This window comes from Varanus komodoensis, unplaced genomic scaffold (assembly GCF_004798865.1).
Source record: "Varanus komodoensis strain SLA01 unplaced genomic scaffold, ASM479886v1 scaffold7_3, whole genome shotgun sequence".
Taxonomy (NCBI): Eukaryota; Metazoa; Chordata; class Lepidosauria; order Squamata; family Varanidae; genus Varanus; species Varanus komodoensis.
The window spans coordinates 26106001-26126986 of NW_025336480.1; the positions used below are offsets into that span (position 1 = coordinate 26106001).

At 42.6% G+C, this 20986-nt stretch overlaps 1 protein-coding gene across 1 annotated transcript in view; it reads right to left on the minus strand.

Moving 5' to 3' along the window:
* Positions 1-20986, minus strand: part of LOC123035741 (SLX4 interacting protein) — an 86513-nt gene that overhangs the window by 64593 nt on the left and 934 nt on the right. The window contains exons 2-3 of the mRNA XM_044454240.1: positions 16227-16289; positions 11551-11604 (exon numbers count right to left, since the gene is read on the minus strand). Coding sequence (XP_044310175.1) covers positions 11551-11577 — 27 coding nt within the window. The 5' untranslated portion in view covers positions 11578-11604; positions 16227-16289. The remainder of the gene's footprint in view (positions 1-11550; positions 11605-16226; positions 16290-20986) is intronic.

Genomic DNA, 20986 nt, shown 5'->3' on the forward strand with positions numbered 1-20986 from the left:
AGTAAATCTGTCCAAGTAAATGAGCTATTGTCTTCATGAACATCTTGTATGCTTTCTAAGCAAACCATATGCTGGATTAGAAGCAGCTTTGGTCTCACAAGTAGGGCTGTCCTTGGGTTGGATCAGGCTACAGATGGGGTTTATTTCTGTATTGTTCTTCAGTTGACATTTATGTATGTGATTTCTGCTTTGAATTAATTTCTCTTGTGTGACAATCCTGCATCTTTAGTGTTGGATTAAGTTATTTTAATATAGGAAAATTAAGTGTTGGAAAAGTATTGGAATTAAGAAGAAATATAGCTAAAACATGGGCAGCCAATTTAGCCCCACATTATTCCCACTTTGATTGGGTCCATATAAGCATGCATAGGAAGGCAATCAAGTGAAACTTGGAGCATGCTTGTAACTTGCATTGACATATTTGCAAGACTGGCATTGACTAAGGGAAAATATGAAATGTTCAATGTTTTCTTTAATCTGTTTTTCTCCATTCATGAAAATAAAACTTGACTCTGTCACACTGAAACACCTCATTGCTCTTGAGTTGTAACCTGTCAAGCACCCACATCTGGCTGTCAATTACAGAAAAATTGAGAACACCACTGAGTGAAGGCAAGTCACTTTCTCTGTTGCAGTTCATGGCATCCCAAAAAACCAAATAAGGAAGAGAAGTATAGAGAAGACTTCAGCAATACTTGGCTTCAATTGATTTCATCAAACATCAGAGAAGGCAGTACCATAGGTGCCAGTCTGCATGTCACAGTAAACCAGAATGTCTGAGAATTCTGGCCTATTGTGCACCAGCAAGTGTGCCAGTGCATGGTGCTCCATTGTTCTGTCTTAGCTTGCGATGTGGTTTCTTAGGAGATCAACCTGTTTGCAACCCTAGTTTGGACAGAACAATGAATAATCCACAGAGGTTGTGTGGTTGGTTTTGCCATTCCCACCAGCAAGGGAAGCCAGGCAGGGGCACCCAAGCCATGGGCACCAGAATGCTTACTTGTTCTTGATCCAACAGAACATCTGGGCTTACTCCAATAAAACAGCCATATATTACTAGTGCCATTCAGAGCAAAGGCACTGAGCACAACAGATTCACAAGACAATTTCTCAGCATGTATGTTACTTTAAGACAGATTTTCTGTTCCTTAATTTAAGTACAGGGAGTTTTTAGCAGCTTGCACAAGTATCATTACACATTAGCGATTAAGTGCATGGGCCCTTATTCGAACCACCAGTGACTCCATAAAAGAAGGAGTGGACACACAGCTATTAGCATCAGCTGACCATTAGACATCACTGCAAAGGGACTTCTCCAGGAATCATGACTCAGAATGCTTACTAATGCCGCAAGGGGGGAAAAAACCATGTAGGCTGCTGAACTGTAGACTGAAAGTATTTTGCAGTGTCATGGTACAGAGCTAAAATTAACACATGGGTACAGTTTGTGCATGATGTTCATGAACACCATGCTTATTAAGAGAAGGGAAACTAAATCCACATCCTCACTACACAATGAACTCACGTGGCAGGACTGGTGGAAAGAAATCAGTCGAGACAAAAATATAAGTTGTAAAAAGGAAGTCAATATGAAGAGGTGGCAAGTTTGAGTTTTCCCCTTTGGTCCCAACATTTACCCATCAGTATCATCATTTATTCAATCTTTTTGCTGCCTCGGATTGCTGAGAAATTAACTTACTTGAATTACTTGGCAGGACCCTGTTATGACAACGGTCTGGTTTAGAAATCGCACTAAGCTTGAGTGATAAGCTTCAAACCTCCAGTTTCTAAAGCGCCTCTCTCCAGTATGCCTTTTGCATGACCACAAGGAGTTTGGAAGGGCTGATTTCCATTTTCAACCAAGTGTAACTTGTCACTACATTTGAACCACAATAAACTATTACCTATGGCTCAGTGAAGCTGGGATTAGTATTTGAAGTGAGCTTGTTTTAAGGAAGCCAGAGTTCACCCTACCAACAGTTTGCACTGCTTTGGACCTAACAAGAAGTTGTTGATAGCTGAAAATGGAAGTGTAGACTTCTGATCTCCTCTTGGCCATGCTGGAGGGAGAGATGGGAACAGGAATGCATGACTCCGGAGCCAGGATCCAACCGTGCTTCAGCATTTCTTGTTTATTTCTATGCCATCCAATCTACGCCAAAAGTTGCTGGGTGGTTGACAACCCCTGTTGTGAGGGTGCACTAGTGTAACCCAAGACTCGCACCACGTAGCCTGTGCTTCTTAGGGCAGTGGGGAAAAACAATGTTGGTGTATGCTAGCACAATGACACTAGCACCAGCACTGGGGTCCAGCTAGATACTACTCAAAATCTTAGTTACATCAAGCAATACTTAAAGCTCCACCTTCATTTTTTTAAGAATGTATAGACCTTCTGTCCTTCCTTCCTTTTCTTCCTTCCATCCATCCATCCATCCATCCCTATCCCGCTTTCAGCACAGACCTAAGCCAGCACCATTTGGGGCTCAAAAGGAGTCCTACAGGACCACCCTCACCAAAAGCTACTCCCAAAAACATGGGACATCAAAAGCTTGCATCACTCTTTTGTGTTCTGTGTCATTACTATGCACTATTGTAAAGTTTAACTAGTCTAATTAAGTTGCATTCCAAAACAGCATCACCAGTTACGCCTGCAGGGAGAGCCTGGATACAGGTTACACTCATCATGATCAAAGTAGCTTACATGTAAGCCAGCCTAACAGGCTTCGGTTGCTGAGAATGGAACAAGACCAATTCGCACCAGACAGGCAGGGGAAGCTTGAGCAGGCTGCTAGTCTATTGAACAGCCTCCTGTTTCCAATCAAGGCTCATGGCCTCTCTCTTTTCTGATTTTCCTGAGGGGATCGGAAGGGGGAGAACAATTAGCCGAGTAAGGAAATGTAAGATAAATGATTATGAACCGACAGAAGAACGCAGCCAGAGGTGTCCCTGTGAGTTTGCCTACAATGCCTTCCAGCTTTCTCCACCTATCTTTGGGAAAGCTTCAGAATTCAGCCTGGCTTACAAACTGCTAGTCATGGCGTGCTGAATATGATGTGCAGCCATGTGCTCAAAGAGCCACCACAAACAAACCATCTTGCGAAGCAGCATCAAATCCTCAAAGGAATCAGTTGCATGGGCAGTTCCTTGAAAAGTCCCAGGGCCATTTATCCACATGAGAATATTCTTCCTTGAGAGGCTCCCATGCAGCAAAAACTTGTAAATGGCCCGCTCACGTGGGCAAAAGCTAATGCCCTGAGTCTTTGCTATGGAATCAGAACCCTTCCTGGATAGAGGGGCCCATTCCCCAGTAGCAGGGCCTTCGCAATGGACTCCTACATGTGTTTTTTTTTTTTAAACGACTGGTTTTAAAGGACACATCCATTCAAACGCAAAGAGGGAGACAAATAAATTGCTCCATCAAATTTAGAACATTCAGCATAGCTTTTGCCACACTAACACCTCTAAATTTTCCTCCTTTTTCCCCATCATACTAATATATCACCTTAGCGGCTGCAGCTACCGTGAGGGAAGGGTAACAGTTAAAGCCAGAGTGAAGAACCCCCGCCCTGCCAGCCAGATGCAACCTTCCACGATTCGTGATGGCCAAACATCTTCCCCAGCTCCACCCCCTATTCAGCAACCATTGACCATTTCATTCCTAGCTCTAGCAGGTTTTCCCCATTCCAAAGTCTGAATAGTTTATCCTACAATTGAGTTACCAGCAGGAAGAGCTTTGCATTATAACGTGCATTATATTAAAAATATTGGGCATTATATATGCATCACTAAGATAGCATTATTACTTTGTCCCTACCCCTTTGTCTCCACCCTCCAATGGAATGCAACTTCTTCAAAACTGAATCCAGCCCTTGGGCAGAAAGAGGCTCCACACCGCTCATGCAAAGAGTCCCTCAGCTACATGGCCTGCCACTATTGAGTTGCATGGCAAGAACAAGCCTTTCTCTTTTTGCCAGCCTTCTCAACGGGGCTGAAAAGCAGGGGAATGTGGCTAATGTAGCATGGTTATGATACGACTTTCATAAGAGCAGATCACTTTCTCTTTCTCATCAAGAAAAGGTAGGCATAGGGATCAAAAGAGACTATTAGGCCTGCAAATAAACTCGTGAGCCAATTCCAACCTTGCATCTCTCATCCAAGCCCCACACATGCATACACGAAGTATGTGAGATTATCTGAAAGGAGGGGCTTACTTTCTTCTCATCACTTGCCACCATCTCCCCCCATCAATGATCATGCCAGTTACAAACAAGATACAGATTGAAATAAGAACATCTCCAGCTGGTTTTAAATAACTGAATATCTAGTCCATACCCTTTCGTTTTAACGGGAAGCCTAAAGCATGTTTGGCAGGGAAAAAATGATTTTCTTCATCATTTAAAACGCAGCATGAACCATGAGTTTGTAGCAAATAAGCCAAGACAAGCACTGGATCGTCTCCTTCATCCCTGCTATACAACTGGGACTTGAAACCCAAGGATCCATTAGTCATTTCAAGGCAGATGAACTTTGCAAAACCATGCACTGACTTTTTCAAGAAGTCAGCCCAAGTTACCAAGGATTTTGGCAGCGAAGCAGTCAGAGTACATATGACAGCAATATTAATGCAATTAAACCTGAAAGAAGAAGGCGGGGAAATATAACAGGATTACTGCCAAAGGATGTGCTTTCTCTTCTATTCAAAGGAGCCAGGTCCTCCTCTCAGAACGCTCATCCATCACAGAAATTCACAAGCATCCCGGCCTGCTGCTTGGCCAGAGACGTACAGTTCAAGCCATGAATCCGCAAGGCAGAAGTGGGCACTTGCCTGGGAAGGGAACAGTTTCTCAGGGGAATGCATAGAGATGCTAGAGACCGAGTAGATAATCCCAAATTTATTAGGAGACGTCTACTTTAAAGCCTTCCGAAGAGTGCCCCAAGGAAGTGTGACGAAATCCTACTTGGTTTTGTGACAGCACATTTAATATTTAATATTTTAATCACAGCTATCATTTTCATCAAAGATGGCAGGAGCACCTTTGTTGGTTAAGCAACAGTGTGCTTGTTTACCAAGGAAAAGGAAGAAGCTGCACACCCTCCAGGGGGGCCTGCAGCAGAGAAAGATAAAGCCGTATCAGCTATACACCGCCTTCATTTGAAAACAGCCTTAAAAATGGAACAGGTGAGTGCACCTAGTAGGTAAGAAATTTAAGCTAGGAAAGGAGGAACAAAATTAGTGTGATAATTGGCTGCCCTTCAAAGGACTGGGGCCTTTCTACATTTTAATTCAGAAGACAATAACTAACCCGCATAAAATCACTTGCAAGACTAAGTCTTGTCCTTTGGCTTTTATTCCACTTTTTGAGATTTCTTAGTAGAAGGGATTTTAAAATGAAATCAGTGGAACTGAACACTAGAAAGCCATGCTGGATCTGACCTGTGGTCCACCTAGCCCAGCACCCTGTTCACACAGTGGACAACTAACTGCCCACAGGAAACCCACAAACAGCATATGCCTACAATATGAATGCACCCTGCGACCCATGCTCCCCTGCTACTGGTATAGGTAGGCATATGGCCTCTGACACCGCAGGCAGCATAAAGCCATTGGGATGCATAGCTGCGGGTAGCTTTCTCTTCCATGAATTTGTCTAGCCTCCTTTTCAAGCCACCCACACTGGTGGCCATCACTGCATCTTATAGAAGTAGATTCCATTGTTTAATTATGCACTGTGTGAATTTTTTATCCATCCTGAATCTTTCACTGCTCAGCTTCATAGGATGACCCTAGATTCTAGAATTTCTTAACTTCATGCATAATTTTGTAGACCATTATCCTGTTCTCCTTACTCATCTTTTTTAAAGCTGAACAATCTCAGCCGTGGTACCTGTCTTATAGGGGAGTTACCAAGCCTCTGATCATTTTAGCTATCATTTTCTGCCCTTTATTTACAATATCCTTTCTCCAGTGTGGTAACCAGAACTATATGAAGTATTCTAAATGTGGTTGCACCACAGATTTATATAAACTAAGTATGATATTGTCTGTTATATTTTCAGTTCCTTTGCCTTTTTCCACAGCAGCTGAATACTGGGTCAACATTTTCACTAAGCTGCCCACCAGAACCCCAACTTTACACTTGCTTACATCATACTCCACTTCCCACTCCCAGTTTGGGGACTTCCTTTTGGAGTTCCTAATAATTCCTTTTTATTTTAAACACCCTAAACAATTTGGTGTCTTCAGCAAACTTGGCCACTTCACTGCTCACCCTTAATTCCTAATCATTCACGAATATCCTTTGTTCATTCATTCATTCTTGATTCAGTATAAATCCCTCTGGGATCCTTCTGTTGGGAGAATTTGCCTTTTATTCCTATACTTCATTTTCTGCTTTTTGACCAGATACTGATTTGCAAAAGCATCTCTCCTGTTATTTCATAGGTTCCATGAATTTTACTCTTAATATATATACCATGTTTACTATAGCATATAGTGCATTATTCCCTCCCTCCCTCTCTTCCTCCCTCTCTCTCTCTCTGTGTATAAATAATTGCAGGCTTAATCTGCATTATTTCAACACAGCTTATTTTTTTTAAAAAAATCTCTTATATTGAAACACAAAAGCTAGCTTGTGTAATCTTGGTTGGATGTATTATACCAGCTTTTATTAAGCCAAAGGACCCCCATACCTTCCATGGCTCCATCCCTTTCCACCTAACCACTGAATAGTTGGTGAACCCTGGCTTTTGTGAAGATTTTTAGAATGAAAAGGCTGAAATGCTTCTCCTAAGGCTTGATTAAGAGCTTTTTGCTAAACTAGGCTGCTTTCATATTTTTATATCATATTTTTGTATTTATTTCACTGCTTACTAGTTGAATCTCGCTCTACATGAGCGTCTCCAAAATGGAATTTTGCCCTGGGGTGAAAATGGGGCTGAACCCCTGCTTGAAGTACCACCAATCTGTTTTCGAAAGGGCTGAGATGTGTAGTATTCAGAATCAAAACCAACATTAGCAATACTGTTGCCTTTGAACTTACATACAGTAATGCTACTTTCTTCGAATCAAACGGACTTACATCCAAATGAATGAGTTGTGGGTTACTTTGCATCCCACTTTACTGTTTGTTATTGCAACAGGCCACAGCATTCCATCCCACAAGCAAATGAATGGATCTAACATGTAAAAGCCTTCCCTAAAACACACCAAGACTAAAACAATCCACATTTAATAGGGTGTTAATTTTTAAACCAAAATTCGGTTGATCACAGTTCAAGCATAGATCAACTACTCCCTCTATAGAAATTACTGCATTACTACATCAGGGAACAATTCTGAAATCCACTGGGAGCCTTCTAATAAAATGCATGTGCTTTTCTGAAGCAAAGCTATTAAGACTGTAGGTGTTCTTCTCTTCCTAAATTACATGTGAAAGCCCTGAGACATAAACAGATAAGCAGACGAACTTTCCAGAGTCTTGATGAACAGTTCTTAGTGAAAACATTATGGATGATATATTACAAAGCAGAAACCATGATCTGCCCTACACAGAAAACAAAAATCTATATTTCATTTGGATACCAAACACATTACCACACAGACTGGCACTGATTTATAATTTGAAGCCAATTGCACAAATAGCTTTATACTCCCACGCTCCATCCGCTGTTTTGGCAACCGTAAAATATTCTAAGAGAGACATTCTTGGTAAACATTTTGGAAATGAAATATGTCCACCTCAAAAAGGAGAACAGAGCAAACACTTTGTCAGGAGATGGGAAAAAAGGAGAACTATAAGTTTTCATACCCAAGAAAAGTACCTTCCCTCCAGTGGGAAGCAAAATAGAAGCTGTCTGGTTTGAAGGTTTAGTGAAACATTAAGGAAACAGCACAATCCTGTGCGTATTTATGCAGAAGTAAGTCCCACTATGTTCAAGTGTGTATATAATTGCAGCCATTACTATGAAATTCACATCAACTAGGCCAAGGAATTTGAAGATACAAGGATGAAATCCATGCTGATTTCTCTTTCTAACAATCTGTGGATCTGTTTTCAAGAGATGAACAGAAGTACTAATAGGCCAATATTTTTACACGAATCTTTCTCCTTCTGTGGTAGCAAGAAGCCCTATAAAGGAAGCTGCTACTTTACTAAACTAATCCTGATATCACTGGCAAACACACTGCCAAAATAAATGGAGAGGTTGACTATGATGTCTGGATTTCTACACCATAGCAGGAGTCCACACAAAATTGCGAATCAGCAACCATAACCATTTCTGGACTCCCAATACAGTATGGAAACTTGACCAACTTTATTTACTTTGGCAGTCATATGTCTCCAAAGGAAATCAGGAGGACTCAAACCATCAAGCTAATAGCCTTTCTTATAGCCCTTCTTCTACTGGCCCTCTCATCACATGAGTTGGGTTTATTGTTTATGAGTCAGTGGTCTATAGACCACAATGTGGCTTGGAAGTCCATGTAAAACTTAGCTGTGCTTTAGTGGGATCTAGACTGGCAAAAGCAGTCTTCCCATCCACCCACCCTTCAGTGCATTCCTGGGTGGAAATTGAATGCAGTAGCCCATGAACAACACTGTATGTTGACAGAGGATCACTGAACTAGCATGAATTCCACCGAGAGAGCTATAGAAGCTCGGTGTTTCAGTCCCATACATGCAAGGCATGACTTGTTCTAATTGGTGATGCAAAGGCGCATTGTTAAGAACAGCATTGCACATTACAATCACACATAATTTGAAGCCTTTCTGAAAAATGTTAACCTGCAACCACACACACGATATCTGCAGGAGTGCCTTCTCCCCTATATGCCCTCCCACCCCTTGAGATCTGAGTCAGAGGCCCTCCTTTGGGAGCAGTCCTTGAAAGAGATCAGGAGGATGGCTACCCGGAGGAGGGCCTTCTCTGCAGTGGCGCCCCAACAGTGGAACATGCTCTCCAGAGAGGTTTGCCTGGTGCCAACGCTTCTTTCCTTTCAGCGTCAGACGAAAACCTTTTTATTCTCCCAATATTTTAATTGCTACTTTGTTTTAATTGATGGTTTTATATTTAACATCGGATCTTATTTCTATTTCAATTCTGTTTTATAAATGGTGTTGTAAACCGTCCTGAGACGTCTGTGAAGGGCCAGTATAGAAAAGTTTTGAATAAATAAAATGTATCTGTAGATTTCTTTGTACATCTATAATCTCATAGATTAGCTACCACCTGGGAAGGAAAAACTCCCAGCCCAGCAGGCCACCGTTTAGGTCTCTCCCTAAGGAGCCTTTCACACCTGACACCAGGCAGATGCTATGACACCCAACCAACATGGCCAGTGCTGAGAGCTGCAGACCAAAGCATCTAGCAGGACCCAGGAAGGTGAGGCAGGTGCAGACACTGGGTGGAAGTTGGATGTCTGAGTTTTAATCTTCCTCTTTGGAAACTATTTTAATCCCCTTGGCTAGAAAACATAAATTTTAGCTTGAATGCTATGCCCCCAAGTCCTCATGACAACAGGATCTGCCATGTAAGTTGAACACCTCAAGCCACTAATCATGGCTTTGCACCAGAACGACAAAGCATCTTTTACACCCTGCACTCCTGTCTGTCCCCAAGCAGAGAGAGGGAACTTCTATGAGAATGTGGCGCCATTAAATTCAATGGGAATAGCACTGCATAACACTTCTATGCATACAGTCCCATATTTGAAGGATAACGGCAGGGGAAAGACTGAGGTTAACAACTAGTGCGGGAAAAGTACTTCATCAATATGGTTCCCTTCAAATATTTTAAACTACACCTTCCATAATCCCTGAGCATTGGCCAAGTGAAGAGTAGTAGGCCAATATATTTAGAAGGCACCAGATTGGGGAAGATTATGTATACATTCAGAGCTAACTCAGTGTTCCAGGCATTTAATGCCCTATTAGACTGAGGATGATGCTGTTTAAAAGCCAGATCCTGAAGATGAAACTCAAATACTTTGGCCACCTAATGAGAAGGAAGGACTCACTGGAGAAGACCCTGATGCTGGGAACAATTGACGGCAAAAGGAGAAGGGGACGGCGGAGGATGAGGTAGATAGATGGAGTCACTGAAGCAGTCGGTGTGAGCTTAAGTGGACTTCGGGGGATGGTGGAGGACAGGAAGACCTGGAGGAGTGTTGTCCATGGGGTCAGGATGGGTCTGGCACGACTTTGCGACTAAACAACAACAAGAAGACGACTGAGGATGGTGGGTCTTTTATATCATAAAAAGGTATTTTATACCTTTTTATTAACAGCTGCAGCTTTTAAATTTTGTAAAGTAATGTGTTGGTGGCAAGTGAATGCCATAAGCAATCTCCAGACAACGGAGCTGCCCTGTGTGTGAAGAGTAAGAATATGAAATGGAACTTTCAACTCTGAAAGCTCAGCAGATGGGCTAAGGACATAATATCTGTTATCTCTTTAAAAGCCACAGAAAGAAAAATGAAAGATTGCATGTAGCCATTAGTAAAGTAATACAGAGTGACCACCCAAGTGTGCAATTACTCCCAAGACAACAAAAATCATGTGTTATCTGATATGAGGTCTGCAGAGTTGACATGGGAAAATTGTATAAGGAGAACAAAACACTCAATTCAAATAACTGAATGTAGGACTACTGTTCATAGGCCTTTTTAAAAATTTTATATGAAAAAACAAAAAAAATTGGGTTGGATCCAAAGGTTTCCCTCTGTAGGCAAAAAACACATTCAGTTCACAGAAAGGCTATTTTATATCTTTAACTAGACCATCACACAAGGAAAGTATTCCTAAGGACAAAGGTATTTCTTTGCCTAAGCAAAACAAACACTGTCATAAATAAGCAGAAGGATAAGAACTCCTGTGGAACCTACAAATTACAGAACATTCATATAATTTCATGAACATCTAACGGCTGGGTCACTTTAATGATTTCATCAGTCAGAAATCCAGTTTGTTTTATAAAAAACAAGGCAGTATTTGCCTGAAGGTGCACATACTCACGTACACCTGGGGTGCTGGGGAAACCACAGTGGATCCAAAGGAGTTCAGATTTCTTTCAATCCAATCTGCAGACTCTGTGGCAAGCTGGTTTTTTCCAGTTCCCATGGATGCTGCAGCTGGTTGTTGTTGTTGTTTTCATTTTGGGGGTGGGACATGTGCACTATATCACATTAGCTGATGCATTACTTAATGGGGGTAGTACATTAGTCCTAGTATGTTTTTATTTAAATAAAAAAAAATTCAACCTAATGCAAATTAGTGCCAAGTACAGTGACACTCTGGTAAAAACGTCCAATCCTGTCAATGAAGAGGTGATAGAAAAAAGATGCCTGAAAACCCACACAACACGGATGGACTGGATTTGGCATCTTCTGCTCATGTTGTGCACAAGAACAGCTGGCTGGACAAATGCCACAATTTGCCATGCTAATCGGCCACTGAATTGGAATATGTTAGCATCTTAGGCTGTGCACTTCAAAATAAGAAAAGTCTACTAAGCCAATAATCCATGGCTATTCATGTTGGAAAAGCTTACCTTAATAACCGATTTGTGCAATGTCATGATAGCTTCTTCAATTTCAGATAAAGCCTGTGAAGTAAATAAATAATCGTCACTTTAGGAAAAAGGCAAGTGATTGTTGAAGTCCAAGTGCCAAAAAGTTCTCAGAAGAGAGGGAATATTCTTTCTGCACATGTATGCACATCAAGTGGCTTCTCTTTACCTAATGAGCGCGCACTCGCTCGCGTGCGCGCGCTCTCTCTCTCTCTCTCTCTCTCACACACACACACACAGTTAAGCATAGTTTGGAGAAAGTACACACAGAACATGTTCGTTGTTGCCCTTTTGTCTCTTTAATGCTGGAGCCTGAAGTTGTCCCGTGAAGGTGACTGATGGGAGATTTGAAAGAGAAAGGAAGCGCCTTTCACGCAGCACAGAATGTAGTGAGGGCTGCCAACATGGATGGCTTCAAATCACATGAAGGCTCAGGTTATCAGTGGCTACTAGTCCAAATAGAGAACCAGTGTGACACAGTGGTGAGAATGCAAGACTGGGACTCAGGAGATCTGGGTTCTAGTCCTCACTCATCCATGAACCTCACTGGGTGACTCTGGGTTGGTCTCAGACTCCCAGCTTAACCTACCTCACAGGGTTGTTGTGAGAAAAAAATGGAGAGGAGGAAACGGTTCCTTGAAAAGCAGGGGGAGCAGGATATGACTATACACAATAAATAAATAAATGAGTTATAACCAACCCCTGCTACTCGAGCCAGTTCTTCTGCTGGAGAACATGAGCAAGAGGCACTATTGCCTTTTTTTTAAGCTTCTAAACCTCCCCATAACTGAAGCTCTTGGGCAACTGATAATCAGCCTCTCCATAAGCTTCCCATGGGCAGTTGCTTTGCCACTGTGTGAACACAATGCCGGATGCCATGAGCAGGCCTTTCTCTCCCTCTTTCCCTCACCTGCAGACTCAGGTGAAATTTTCCAAAAGTACCATTCTTTCCTTAAAATGTGACAGGTCACAGAACAGTGAACTCAAAGGAGCGTTCTCCATGAGATGTGTGGGAAGCATCTGCCCATGTGAAGAGCTGAATCCAAACGAAAACTTCCCGGCCCTTTCAGAAAAGCTTCTGACTCCACCCTCCAGGTGGCTCCTGATGCCTGAGGGCCAGAAGGTGGGAATGTAATCTCATAAAAAGATCCATCTGCGAAGAAAGAAAAAAGGCACCTGGATAGACCTATGTTCCCATCTATGAGGAAAAGTATACCAGGTGTATGTATCTGCTCCCTTTTGGGAAGCAAAGAAAACTGGGAAGGTTAGATTTAAATAGCCCCCCTCTTAGTGCTTCTAGGATCATATTTGGACCCCCTTCTGCAGAAGAAAAGTAAAAACAAAGCGCTGGCAAACACTGCATGCTTCACCTGGTTTGACCAAACCATTTGAGCAGACTCCACTAAAAGATACTTTTTCTGAAGCAGTAGGACAGAGTTATCTGTATTCATATGTGCAAGTTACCAGGGGACCTAAGTCATGGCTGGGTATGTTCAGACCAGCGCTAGAGTACTGACATTGCACCCTGTTATTTCTAATTTAACTCACATATCTGGCCCATGTTAAAAATAATTCCGCACCTCTCATCCTCTTAGAGGCAATACCTGCTTCAATGAAAAAGCATCATCTATCATTTTATACTGAGAATTGCTCTGAGAAGCACTCTAAGTAATGTAATGTCATTATTTAAGTAAATACACAATGTCATAAATACTATTTGTTCATGTGCTGTTTTGATGAACAAAGCCCATTCTCATAGTAGGGCACAGGTTATAGGAGTGAATTTATAGTCCTGCCCTAACATAAACACATAGGAGAAGAAAAATGGCTAGTTCTGAACAACTCTGTCCCCATAAGAAAACACAAAGGCCGATGTAGCCATCTGCTTCATCCAGCTTTGTTCTTCAGGTCCCACAACTAAGGGATAGCTAAGGAATCTGTTTTTTTCTAAACTGCCTTTCAGAAATTAATCCCAGTCAACGTACTTGCACAACATAAATGTTAGGTCATGTAAGCAAGTGGCCTTCTCTCCCCACCTGTAAATGATGGGATCACGAGCCAGCTTGCTACACAGGAAAATTTCCTTCCTGAACCAAAATATTGCAACAAGTGCAAGCAAGCCCTGACAAAAACCACCCAAAAGATCATTCCAAAATATATATATTTTGCTGCCAAAACAAGTTCCTCACCCAAACATGAAAAATGCTTTAGAGTTTGGGCTCAGAACTGTCCTGTTGCCCTGCTGAGTTTTGCTTCCTTTAAGGAACAGGACAAGTAATGAATCTGAGCTGCTCCAGCCATCTAAACATTTCCAGCTGCCGTGCCATGCCATCTTCAAAATGCAAAGCTCACTGGTGTATCTCATTTGTATGCATTTTAGGACTCCTGTTTGTGGCCTTGGTTTTCAGTAAATTCTAACTCTTGCAGATTGCAATCCTAAGTGCAATTAGGAGGCCCTACTGAACTCTGTGGGACTTATTTCTAAGTAGACATGCTTAGGATTCTGCAGGAAAAAACAAGGCACCAGTTTCCTGAACCTGATGATGCAGAAACACTGCCCAGAACTAAGAATGATTGTAAGGAAAGCTCAACCAATTTACTTGCACACCATTTTAATGCCAATCCTATGCTTGTTTACTTGAAAGCAAATCCCATTCACATTCTTTATCTTGAAATATAACATGGATCATAAGCAACCATCCTTTGAAACAGCTTTCCCCAACTGGGTGCCTTCCAGATGTGTTGGGTACTACAACTCCCATCATCCCCAGCCAGCATAGCCAGCAGCTATGTTGTACAAGCAGCATTCTTTCCTGTGTGAGAGAGGAAGAATGCATTTACCACCAGCAGTGTACGTTAAGTCCTTGTTTTAAAATGCATCCATATTTAAAAACTGCTGCCCAGAAGGATTTCTTTAAACAATGCAATCCTATGCATGTCCTGGTGAACTCAAGAGCAGTGCGTAGAGGATCGAAGCCTTAAAGGATCAGTGGCCAGCACAATCCTACGCAGTCACAGGATCTTGCAGATTCTCAGCTATGAGGCTAGAAAATCACTCTCCCTTGCAGAAGGGGATCTGCATTTGGTTCCCACCTGCAGCCCACAGCAAACACAGAAAGAACTGCAGTGGCTGTTCCTCTGAGGTTATAAGAGCAGCTTTGAGAGAACGGGTTTAGGGGGCACTCCAGGAAGGGTAGGGCCTCAGCCTCCTTCCCTGCCACTCCCAAGAGGGAGAGGACCAAGGAGGTGTCCATCGCCTCCATGCCCCTCCCACTTTGCATAGGATGCCAGAATCCTCTGAATTCTGTGGGCTTAGGGCACCCCCACAGGGCTGCACCCCAAAACCTGCAGTCCTAAAAATAATAAGCTATGCTCAGTGTTAAGATTTCTGCTTGGGCTTTTTACCTAAAGAACACCTTGCATATCTATCCTCCCAAGTATTTTCTTCTATCTGGTCTTCTCAGATCATCCTTGCCCAGAGGTCATCTGCCATCATCATTCCAAGCATTCGTTAACACCTAAATCTAAAATTATAACAGTAGCCTAATCAAAAATTGTCTGTACTGGAGAATGCTGAGCAATTTCCCAGTTTGGGTTTCAGCAGAATTGTCCCAGTTGCTTGTGCAATTATTGCAGCCTCTTATCTGTGCTGGAACTGAAAAAGTAAGAAATCATCCACACCTTGCACTGGACATTTCAGAATCTCTTTAATCTGTAAATAATGTGATTTACAAATGAAAACATGTTAATTCATAAACCAATGAAGCAAAACAGCACTAGAAAAATTCATTTCGCTAAAATTAGTGGATAGGACTGAGGAATTTGAATCTATAAGGGCTACCATCTTAAACAAGGAAAAAGATGCAGAGATCTTTGTACCTGGTATGTCCTGGTATCAGGACTTCAGCAGGGTAATTTACAGGCCACAATGAACTTGCATGCAGGCCCACAGAGCTAGGAGCTAAACAGCATGCCTATAAAGCTGATGCCATTAGAAAGATCTGGTGCAAATCTAAGTGCATCAAAGAGCAGAGCAGGAACAACAAGTTCTTCAAAAAAGCAGTTCCAGTGAAACTGTCAATTAAAGCTCTCCTTGGAGACAAATGTTGTCAGAAGTGCCTTCAAGCAGACGCTTCATTCCTAATGTCATCTTAGCCAAATGGGCCACTGGCCCTGGGCAAGCAGCACCTCCTCCTTCATGGGACAGGAGAGCAAGTCATGCCAGTGCTGCTCTCATGAAGTCCAGAGTTCCCACTGTGGGGCATTGCCTGTGGTGAGGACACCTGCCTCCCCCCATACCCATGTATTACATAGTCCAATTTCTTCCTGGATGTCTCCAGTGTGGGAGAGCCCACCACCTCTCCTGGTAGCTGGTTCCTCTGCTGTATTGCTCTGACAGTGAGAAAACTTTAAATCTGGGTCGTTGCAACTTGAACTGATTATTCTGTGTCCCACATTCTGGGATCAGCAAGCAGAGATCTTGACCTTCCTCTTTGTGACAGCCTCTAAGGTTCTTATAGAGGGATATCATGTGCCCCCTCAGTCTTCCCTTCTCTGGGCTGAACATACACAGTTCTCTCCGTTTCTTCTCATAGGAATATTTTGATAAAAGCACAAATCTAATTGCAAATTCCAGAAGTACATGAAAACATTCTTACTTGCCAACAGGATAGAGACTGCAGAGATCTTGATTCAGATTCTCAGCTCAGGCACAGATAACCCTGGAGAAATCACAATGTAAAATGGAAATTAGTACAAAGATGTTGAGAGACAATTACAGCAATGACAACAATGTTGTATTTATATCCTACCCTTTTTGCCTCTTGCAAGGATTCCTAGATAGCTTACACAGTCCTTCTCCACTTTTATTCCTCACAACAATAACCCTGCAGGGTAGGTTGGGCTGAGAGTTTTTGACTGGCCCAAAGTTACCAAATTCATTCCATGGCTGAGCAGGGACTAGAACTTGGATCGCCTGAGTCCAGTCCAACTCTTTGACCACTGCACCACACTGGCTTTCAAGTTTGATGGTAATACTGTGTATGTTTTGAGATAATCTTATGGAAATTACTAGCATGAACTATAATGCAAAGACTTCAATGAGGCCATCTTCCTGTGAAGCCTGTTTACCAACCCACCATTTTCAGGAGTAAAATTTGTGCTAGGGCATAACTTGGGCAGATAACTTGAGCCAGGCTTCATTCAGCCATACTCTGGTTTCTATCACAGCAAATACCGTAGCATTAGGAAATTGAGGTAGATTAGTGGTTTTACAGGCACAGTGGCAGCTAAGCCATATTGCATCAGACTTTGGAGCAATTCCTTTGAGCCCTGACCATCAAGGAGCATTCCACATTCTCTGCACAATACTAGCTTCACAAGCTGATAACAAATAGGCCAAGTTTGCATGAAGGTGGTTAATCCAAGTCTGAGCTTCATATCTTCAGAGCAACAGAATGTAGGTGAAACACTTTAAATAAGTCTAAGAAGCAGTAGAGGGGTAGTGTTCTAATTTGGCATGGACACACATGACTGCATAATTTAGTTACAGGTTGTTAATTGTGAATAATTCAGAGCTCACAACTCAACAGCAAACCATGGGTTCTCTTCCTGGGTTGTTTGCTGTTAATAACCCATAGTTAAAGCATGCTGCAGGGTTCATATGTAACAACAACCCATGATTCAACACCAACTCATAGTCAACCCGTACTGTATTTGTAAACCAGATGGATGGTGGGAAAGATCACAAGAGGCATTAGAGGCATCACAAAAGAAGGCCCTTCTTGCAGCTGTGCATCTGACTTGGTGCCAGGCATTCAAGTGGGCATCCACCAGGAACTGAGTTCACGCAAACATTGCACAAGCAGCCCTAGCTTTGTCTGTGTACGTGATTGTGTTGCACAAGCTGCGGAAGAAGGCTGCTAGTTGCACAACTGGAGTTCCACAAGTGTTCATGGACTTGTGCTCATCTTGGCTCACTTCTTAAACTAGGACTGAGCACTAGAAGCAGCCCAACAAACAGAGGAGAGCCAGATCCTGAGAGGATCATCAGAATCCTAATGCTTGATCCAGAATATGAATGATGGTTTCCAAACATGCCAGGACATGAAGCCATGGTTTAAAGTTGGCTTCTGATGCCTGGCTTGCTTGGAAGATCTTAGCCGTACTTCCAGGTTCAGGAGGGTATGATTAATTGCAGCTTGTTTTGCTGCTCACACAAATGGAGGTGCAAAGTGGCTGCATCAGGGGGCCTGCAGCTTATGCATATCTCATTCTATTAAACCGAGACGTGATAGTCTGAATATGACCATTAAGCAAGTCCTTCCATTCTTCTACTTTCCATGCTAGCATGGCTTCAAAAACCCGCCTGTCTGTGCTGTCCTCATAACGCAACAGCGACATCTAGTGCTCAACAAGATAATTACTACAGAGGAACGGCGAGTTACATAAACCAGGCGATTTGCTCTTTATGCTCCATTTGTTCTCTACCGCCCTTGTGCCCACAGATGTCTGTTGAATCCTTTCCCCCTTCCTATCGAATGCCTTTGCGTTTGCTCTTGCTCTACTCCTGCCCTTGAGGCATCAATTTTATGGTTTCTTTAAAAGCTAGCTTATCTATTCCAGTTTGCATCCATTATTTCTTATAGCCCCAAGATCTTCTTACGCCACCCTGTAAAATAGCTTAGAATTATTATCCCCATATTGCAGCCTATACAGAGAATGAGAAAGGGCTTGCCACGGGAGGCCTCACTCCTAGCGAATTCATGACGGAGATTAGATTCGTACCAGGACTGGGGAGGACACTTCCAGACTTATGGCTCACAGCACTAGGCGGCTTCAGAGTGAGACTTCTCTCAAAAGGATCCTCCTACTCATGCTGCAAGCCTAGCACTGCCAGAAGCTTACAAACCTAGATGGTGGCCACAGAGGAATTGCTTCCCTCTCCCCATCCCCACAGCGACTGTTTAAGTGGGAGGCATCAAAAGTATTAGATGACGACCTTCCCAATGTCTCCGATAGGTTGGAATGTCAGCCGGCAACATTCCTGCCACAAGCATCCCAGGATTCTAAAGTTTCCTGGCCTTTGTACAATGGACACATTCGGCTCCTTCCTCTCTTTAGCGCTGCATTTCTTGCTGCTGTACTGATAAGGCTTTACTTCTGGCGGAGAATGTTGCATTTCTCTCTGTATTCATTAACCAGGGAGGGCATCACTCTAAGTTGAACAAGCTGCATTTAATACTTGACACTGTAAGTATGTGTGATTATAAGGTGTACAGAAGTATATATGTGTGAACTACTGTGGGAATACTTATTAAAGAACTCTATACAGATTCATTCATTCATTTTTTTAAAATACACTTCACAGGTCTGATGCTTTTCACACATTACCTTCTCCTGATCCTTACAACTATCCTGTAAAGTAGATCAGTATTATCCTCATACTAAAGAAACACTTTGCTAAAGCCACAGAGTGAGTTCATGGTAAAGGTGTAATTTGAACAATGGGCTTGCAGGTTGGTAGTTCAGGCTGTGCTGCAAAAGCTTTTTCACAATGTTTCCACCATTTTCCCCACCTCTGTAGGCCAATGTAGCCTTCTTTTGTGATGCCTCTAATGCCTCTTGTGATCTTTCCCACCATCCATCTGGTTTACAAATACAGTACGGGTTGACTATGAGTTGGTGTTGAATCATGGGTTGTTGTTACATATGAACCCTGCAGCATGCTTTAACTATGGGTTATTAACAGCAAACAACCTAGGAAGAGAACCCATGGTTTGCTGTTGAGTTGTGAACTCTGGATTATTCATGATTAACAACCTGTAACTAAATTATGCAGTCACGTGTGTCCATGCCAAATTAGAACACTACCCCACTACTGCTTCTTAGACTTATTAAAAAAAACCTGAGGGGATGAATGGAAAACACCCTTTACTGCAGAATTTGCATGTATTTTGTAGGACACTCATGAGGCCTGAAGCTGACCTCAGTTTTCCAAGTCTGGATAACCCAAGGGTACAGTGGCACCCCTCTCAAAAGCCAAGAAGCTACAAAAGAGGGCATTTGGTGGCACCCCCCCTCAAAAAATTAAAAACAAGCTGCAGTCTCCACAAAATGGCTTGCAGTGGCTGCAGGGAGAAAGGGAAGCCTCTTCTCGCTGTCTCTATGTGTTCTTTTGGCACCTGGGGCACGCTGCAAAAGTGTTCATTCAATATCCCCTTGGCTAGAGTGACAAGCCTTCCCACCACTCTTACCAAGGCGCACTTCAGGTTTTGGATTGACTATGGCTTATTTTGTTGTCTGGTTTTGAGAGGCAGTGTGGTGCAGTGGTTAAGAGTGCAGGACTGGAACTCAAGCAATCTGGTTCTAATCCCTGCTCAGCCATGGAGCCAACTGGGTTACTTTGGGCCAGTCACAGACTCTCAGCCCAACCTACCTCAGGGTGTTCTGAGAATAAAACTGAGAGCAGCAACAGGAGGAGAATGGTGTAAAACACTTTGAGTTCTTTGTAAGAAAATGGCGGTATATAAATCGAATAAATAAGCCAAGTTGGTTCAATCAAACCTACCACAAGCCATGGCTAACCAGGATGGCTTTGTGGAAAGAATGCTGGGTTCACATGACATGCCAATCCACCATGGTTTATAAATCACCGTCACTTGTTGTGTCATGGAAACCCAGTCAATGAGTACTGATGTCAGAAACCTTTGCTAATTCACTCCAAAGCATCTGGATATCTACCAGTAGATTCCACCCTTTCCTGTACCCACTCGCACTGTGTTCATTTTAACTTATTCTATGGCAGCCTGCCCTGTCCGAATTCCTGCCACTTCCTCAGAGTATCAGTTGTGATATTAAAAGTGGGCAGGGTAGGAAAGAGCTCCTTGCAGAAAACAAGCTCCTTCCAGAATATGAATGTACTTCTTTATCCTACTATTGAACTCATTAACTGACACTAGACCTCTTAGGTAGTCATAAACAAAGATGTACAAAAAATGAACAAAAAAGTTAAAAACAAACTTATATGGGGCAGAAAATCCCCCAGATAATCCAACCATGGCTGACTATACTCTCTGATCTGGTTTGCACATCAGTTCGTATGTTGTTCAACCAGGATCTCGCAGCGACAAACAACCTGCGTCCCGCATGCTGTTTTAATCGCTATGAACAAGCAAGAAAGCGTCTCCCCCCACCTTGTTCCTGGGTTGTTTTGTGATGTGCACACCCAGAAACAGATGGGTGATGTGTTGACCCAACAAGAGACCTTCAATATTTTTTAAAAAACTAGCATTTGTAGCTTCACAAGTTACGAAGCAGCTAAGGGTTGTTAACTGAAAGAAGAAATGAGGCATGCCTGGAAGATACTGCACGGGCCGTTCCCTAGCAATGCCCTGATTAAATAACGTGGGATTGCAGC